The sequence below is a fragment of the Mustela nigripes genome, chromosome X (assembly GCF_022355385.1).
Source record: "Mustela nigripes isolate SB6536 chromosome X, MUSNIG.SB6536, whole genome shotgun sequence".
Taxonomy (NCBI): domain Eukaryota; kingdom Metazoa; phylum Chordata; class Mammalia; order Carnivora; family Mustelidae; genus Mustela; species Mustela nigripes.
Window position 1 is genome coordinate 73178442 of NC_081575.1, and position 6850 is coordinate 73185291.

The 6850-nt window shown below is 38.7% G+C and overlaps 1 protein-coding gene across 1 annotated transcript in view; it reads left to right on the forward strand.

The window, feature by feature from the left end:
• The window catches only part of VSIG4 (V-set and immunoglobulin domain containing 4), an 18571-nt gene extending 12201 nt beyond the window's left edge, over positions 1-6370 (forward strand). The window contains exons 4-5 of the mRNA XM_059385242.1: positions 5705-5767; positions 6279-6370. Coding sequence (XP_059241225.1) covers positions 5705-5767; positions 6279-6370 — 155 coding nt within the window. The remainder of the gene's footprint in view (positions 1-5704; positions 5768-6278) is intronic.
• The last annotated feature ends 480 nt before the right edge of the window (positions 6371-6850 follow it).

The following is a 6850-nucleotide window of genomic DNA, read 5'->3' on the forward strand; positions in this document are numbered from 1 at the left end:
ATATTGTGCTGTTTTGCTCTCTGAAGGATTTCAGGACTGATGGGAGGAATGAAAATAGCAGCACTCCACTCTCTACTTCTTAGGCTTAAGGTTTGTGTCCCACCACTCTTCAGTGAGCCCTCACAGAGAAGCAGTCAATCACTTTTATCTCCCTGCTTCCTGTCTGAACTCTGTGTCCACCCAGCCTGTGATCTGTGATTAAGCATTTTCATCTGACACATGCAACTGAGTTTCAAGACTACAATTTTTGTAAACTCCTGAAGCACATACCATGCTATTCCTCCCAGTGGAAAGGGTGGATCTTGCCATAACTCTGCCTTTTGTTGGGCCTCTGCCAGGATACTGGAGGCATGACCGACCATGCAACAGTTTGCAGTTTATAGCAACATAGTGCAGAAAGGCAGCACCTAAACTCTTTGCAGCTGGCTTCTCCATTCTTATGTCTGGGAACTCTGCCTAACTCAGGCACCCTTGTTCTTGTGACTCTGAGATTCCTGAGACCATGCTGTCCCACCTGGGATTCTACTCTGCTTTGGCACCTGAACACCTGTAAGCAAAGAATGCCCCCTACCGCAGAAGACCTATAAAGGTTCTGATTTTGTGCTCTGCTGCTTTTCACTTTTTTTGTGGTAGCCTCCTTAAGCAGCACCTTCCTCTCTGCCATATCCCCCAATATGTCAGCCTGGATTCAAGTCTCTGCACCTCCTGTCTTCCCAAAAAATGGTTATTCTACCATTAGTAGAATTGCAACATTTATTTTCTCAGATCTCTGATTGATTTTTAGGTGTTCAGAATGCTTTGATAACTATCTAACTGAATTCCAGTGCCCAGACAAATTTAGGGTCCCCTACTCCTCCACTATCTTAATGTTTCCCCCTGGCCAACTTAGGTTTGTTCTGATTAGATCCCTGGCCATGATCTCTTGCAGTTCTTCCTTTTGGAATGAATTCATCCATCTTGGCATTTTGTTTAGACCTCTGTTTACTGTGTGTTAGGAAAGGCCGTTATGTTTCCTGCTCTTGAAAGTAATGGTTATACTAAGAAGATACTGTCCAGAGCATGGAGCTTTAAGAAGGTTTTTTTGCTGTATGCTGTGTGCTCTCCACTATTGTGTTTTGGCTCTTCTTTCCTTATGATCAGTCCTCTGCAGAATTGGAGTGTTTGGACCTGGTCCAGCGTGTGCGAGCTTTTACTAGGTGCATTTTGGTGTGCTTGTTAGAAAAAGCTAGATCCTATTTCCCCAGGAACTGAAGCTTTGCAGCAGTCTATGACCAGTAGACTTTGCACATGCAGGAAGGGGTATTGTGCTAGTTTTCCAGGGCAAAGGTGTGCTGTGTTGGTTCTCAGGCTACTTGTCCTTGTATAGATGTACCTGCAGGGCGTAGTAGTGTGGGGTTTGAGGTAAGCTGCTCCAGCCTCCACTGGGAGCACTGTGTTGCTCACTGAATTCAGTCCCTTCTAATGGGCAGGGCTAAAATAGTGTCACCGCACTCTCTCATCTCCAGAAAGGGAAGTTTTCACCTGTTGATGTTTAGAAAGCCCTCACAAAAGAGTGAACAATCTCCCCTCTTGCGTTCCTTCTTGTGCCTTCACTCTGTGTCTGAGTCTTCTGTTTACATGGTGGCACTTTACTCCTGTGTCTATCTCAGGCATGTGTCTGGGTTTCAAAGCTCCAAATTTCAAGGACCTGGCACAGGCCCTATCTGTACTGATCCTCTGGGGGATGGTCTCACCATGCTATGACTGCTGCTGCTGTTGTTGTTATTGTTTTCCCTAGAAATGTAGTCACATAACAATGTGGAACGAGGAGCTTACAGTAAAACAGAGCCAAATGCTGGCTTCCAGGTTAGCTGTCCTCAGCAATACTAGTTAATGGGACCACCCCATAGCACCCATATTCTCTTTTGTCCCCTGAGAGACAGTGCCACCTCTCCCAAATGCACTCCAAGAGAGGGAACTGTTTCTCCCCATGCAACCTAGGGAATCCTCAGACCACACAATCTGTTCCTGGCCTCTGCCTTCCTTCTCCACAGGAACAATGCTAAGCCCACTAGGCATAACAATGTTAATGCTGCAGACTTCTAAAACTTCAAACTTTGAGTTCCCCTGCTTATAAAAACTTGTGATAGTCAGTCCCTCTCTTTTTCCCAGTCAGTGGTTTTGGGAAAGAGTTTCTTTCTCTTTCTTTCTTTCTCTTGCACACTGCTTTCAATCTTTCTTTCTCTCTCTCTCTTTTTCTCTCAATTCTCTCTTTGTGATCAGGGGTCTCTTGCCTCTGCAGTCCCTGCAATTCTTTCCTCCCTCATTCAACTTTCCATATCTACCTTCCATAGTGTGGCCATTTTTCTGCCTCTAGATGTGCAATTTTCTCTCTCAGTCCTCAGATTAATTTCTTGGGTGTTCAGAATGATTTGTCATTTATCTAGCTGTGTTTGAGGGACAAGTCAAGCAAGCATAGGGTCCCCCTACTAATCGGCCATCTGGATACTGTGTAGTTAGTTGTCTTTTAAAATCAGATGGAAGAAAAGTAGTTACAAAAAATAACATTTATACTCTTTATATTTACTTATGCAGTTGCTTTATATTTACTTATACAGATGCTTTATTTCTTCATGTTGATTCAAGTTACTACCTAGTGTCCTTTTATTTGAGTTTGAGGAATTCCTTTTAGGATTCCTCATAGGACAAGTCTGCTGGTGACAAAATTTCCCAATTATTTTTTATCTTAGAATGCTTTAATTTCTCCTATGTTCTTGCTAAATATAGACAGTTTTGCTAAATTTAGAATTATTGATTGATGGGATGTTTGTTTTAGAATTTGAATGGTATCTCAGTGTATCATGTCTTCCCTTGTTTCCAGTAAGGAATCAGCAATAAATATTTTTTCTTTAAAGATTTTATTTAAATTAAAGTTAGTTCACATATAATGTAATATTAGTTTCAGGGGTAGAGTTTAGTGACTCATCAGTTGCATATAACACCCGGTGTTCATTGCATGAACTGTCCTCCCTAATGCCCAATTACCCTATCTCCTCCAGCAACCCTCAGTTTGTTCCCTATAGTTAAGACTCTTTTATGCTTTGTCTCACTCACTATCTTTATCTTATCTTGCTTGTCTTCCCCTTCCCCTATATTCCTCTGTTTTGTTTCTTAAATTCCATATATGAGTGAAATCATATGGTATCTGTCTTTCTCTGACTGACTTATTTTCCTTGGCATAATACCCTCTAGTTACATCCACATCATCACAAATGACAAAATCTGATTCTTTTTGATGGCTGAGTTATATATATATATGTATATACATATATATATATACACATACTGATGAATGGATAAAGAAGATGTTATATATATATATATAGAGAGAGAGATATTTGATGAAAATTTAGGCTCTTTCCATGTTTCCATATTTTACCCTACTACTCAGCCATTTGGAGACTGTGTAGTTGTCTTTTAAAATCAGATAGAAGAAAAGTAGTTACAAAAAAAAAACCCATTTACACTCTTTAATATAACAAAATATGGTTATATACACTGCTACAAACACTCAGGTGTATGTGACTCTTCAAATCACTATTTTATTGTTAAGGGTCTAGTAGTGCAAATGCTGGGTTATAAGGTAGTTCTATTTTTAACTTTTTGATGAACCCCTATTCGGTTTTCCATAGGGAGAAATCAGTCATAAATCTTTTTTTTTAATAAGTCATAAATCTTATTGTGAATCTCTTATACATGACGACTTGACTCTCTCTTGCTGCTTTCATTATTGTTTCATGGCTTTGGCTTTTAATTATGTATCTAGGTGTAGATTTTTTTTTTTAATTTTCCTACTTGGAGTTCTTTGGGCTTCTCTTATTTGCAGAATACTGTTTTTCATCGAATTGGGGCTTTTTGACATTATTCACAAATAATATTCTGTCATTTTCCTCCTGTATTTCTAGAACATTTATTATGTGTACATTGGCACACTTGATGACATCCCACAGGTCTCTGAGGTACTGCTCATTTTTCCTCATTCTTTTTTGTTTCTGTTTTTGTGGCTAATTTCAATTTTCATCTTTTCAGATTTATGGATTCTTTCTTTTGCCACTTTGACCAGCTCTATTAAAATTTTCTGCCCTTCATGACTTTTTTGTGATTTACCTTTCAACTCCAGTTATTTCCTCTTTTATAATGTATGTTTCTTTATTGCTATTCTCTATTTGGTTTGAATCAGTTTCATATTTTCAGTTCTTTAGGCATGATTTCCTTTATTTTTTAACATAGTCTCAAATAATTTGTTCAAAATCTTTGGTTAGCAAATCTAATACATTTGCTCCCTCAGAAACAATTTCCACTTATTGATTTTTTTTTACCTGTCTATGAGCTTTCTAGTTTTTTTCTTAATACCTCATATTTTTGTTGAAAACTGGAGTTTTTAAGTAATATAATGTGACAATTATGGAAGTCTGATTCTTACTCTTCCTCCAGGGCTTCTTGTTGACATTGTTCGTTGTGCTAATCATTGTTTATTTGTTTAGTGACTTTTCTGAATTAATCCAGTATAGTTTTTGTATTATTTGTCACAGATGTCCGGTGAAGTCTCTACTATATTAGCTTAGTAGTCAGCTAATGATTAAATTGAGATATTTTAAATACCTAAAACCAATAAATTCCCCAGTCTTTTCTAAAGGGCTCAGCTTCCTGTTGAAATATGTCTTAAGCACTCACCAAGGTAGTTTATAATGGTGCTATAACCTTTACTTCTTGCTTACATGGAGTCTCAAGTTTATGACCTTTTCATGAGCATGCACACAGCACTATGCTTGGCAGTGAAATTCCAGATTCTTAAGAATGTGTCAGAGATTTTCAAAGCTCTAGTTGACATTTCATTCTTCAGTTTTCCTTTCTAAGTGTTTTGGTCAGTCTCTTGTTTCACTCAACTGTTATCCATTGTCTCAGACAGTTGTGTGACACCTATACCCCTCTCCCAAGGGAGAGTTTTAGCACTGGATAACCAAAAGACAAGACTTTGAGTCAGGAAACCACTTCACAAGTGGTTTGGAAATTAATCTGTTCAGCTCACTCAAACCTACTATTGTCCTGGGGAGGAGTAAAGGGGTTAGGGGAAGTTTAAATGGCACAAAACTGCTGTTATTAACAAGGAAGCATTTTGTTTTGTTTTGTTTTATTTAAAAAATGTTCCCTGGATTGATGCAAACCTTTGACTATTTTTTTTTAATTTTGGAAAAAAATACTGATTTTTAAAAATGTTCTCAGTTATTGTATTTCTTTTGTGAAGAAACAAGTGTCCAGAGGTCATAACTCTACCAATCCCATTGACATCAACCATAGCCACCTTCCTTGTAATACCTTCTAAGTCCCTCTCAAGAAAATTAATAGCTAAATTTTGGAAGTTAGTAAAAACAAAATGTCTTTCCATTTCATATGGAAAGACACTCTGGAGTCTAGTTACACATTCCTTGGGGGTCTATGAACTCTGGTTTAATAATTATACCTTAAAATGATGTGAAGTATGAACAGGTAACACCCACCTTTCCAACATCATGAGAAAAGTGTTGAGAGAGGTCCAGGTATAGACCTGACTGGCCTCTACTTACTTCCTCTTAGTTGGCTTTCTTACTTACTTATTTCCCCCAGGGAATGCAACTGTTCACTGTAGGGTGCCAACACCCTTGACTGGGCTCCCTTTTCCTTGCAGACTCCTCAAAATCAATCAAGACTAAGACTGAAACACCTACAACCATGAAATATCCCTTGGAAGGTGAGTTTCACTATGGTTCAGGTGTAATAGAGTCCTGAAATGATGCCATAGAAGCTAAAGGAGCCATTATATGGGTAATAAGAGGTCACTGGGTTCCTCAGAGGACACATGGAAATAACAGAATGGAAATAAAAGAAAGGTAGCAATGATTAAAAAGTTGTGAAAAAGTGGAATCATAAATATGTATACTCCTCTTTGTGAAGACTTCTGAGTCAAAAGTAAGAGAGAATTGGGATGCACATATGGGAAAAAAGAAAGTTCTGTTTTGTTGCTCATCTTTCTATGGAACTTTTGATATGTTGCACCACCCTCTCCATGGACCTCTTTCTACCACTAACAATAAGAAACTAAGATACCTCATCTCATAGTAATAATGATCAATACATGACCAGAAATTCTAGCAAGCTCAGCATTGATGCCCAGTGAAGGCACCCAAATTTTGCAGTCACCCTCTACCTCATAGTTCTTGGCTGGAAAAGAGCCCTCTGAGCCAAACACTTTGTTCTCATAGCAACATCTACAATGAACCTGATTTGGAACTGGACCACTGAAGTGGATGGCTATCTTGGGAAGACCAATGCTGAGCCAGGTAAGGAAAATTGAGGATTTCCATCCTTCCTTTTTGGCTCTGAACTTTGCAAATAAAACTTCCCACAATACACACTGTTCTGTGGAATTTAATTCTTCAAAACATTGCCACACAATGGTCAAAGGCCCTGAAGATGAGCAGGGTGGGTGATATGGAGAGGGAGAGATACAAATTCAGTAACGAGCAAAGTCAAAGTGCAGTTAAGTGGTAGATGTGTTCTTAGCTGGTCCTCTGTTGTCATAGTAATACACCTCCCAAACACTTTAAGCAGGAATAGGAATGGGACCATGACCTCAGCCAACTTTCCTTGGGAGATGGACATTGGAGTACCTAAGGGTAATTTCAGGGTTTCATTACTTGAGCTCTTACCCAGGGCTCACCAAACAGCTTGCAGCTGATTTATGATTTCTCCAAAGTTTCAAGAATCCTTAAGTTATGATCTCAAAGATACAAACCCCAAAGAGAAGCTTTTTTTGTGTTTCACCTGAAGCTTA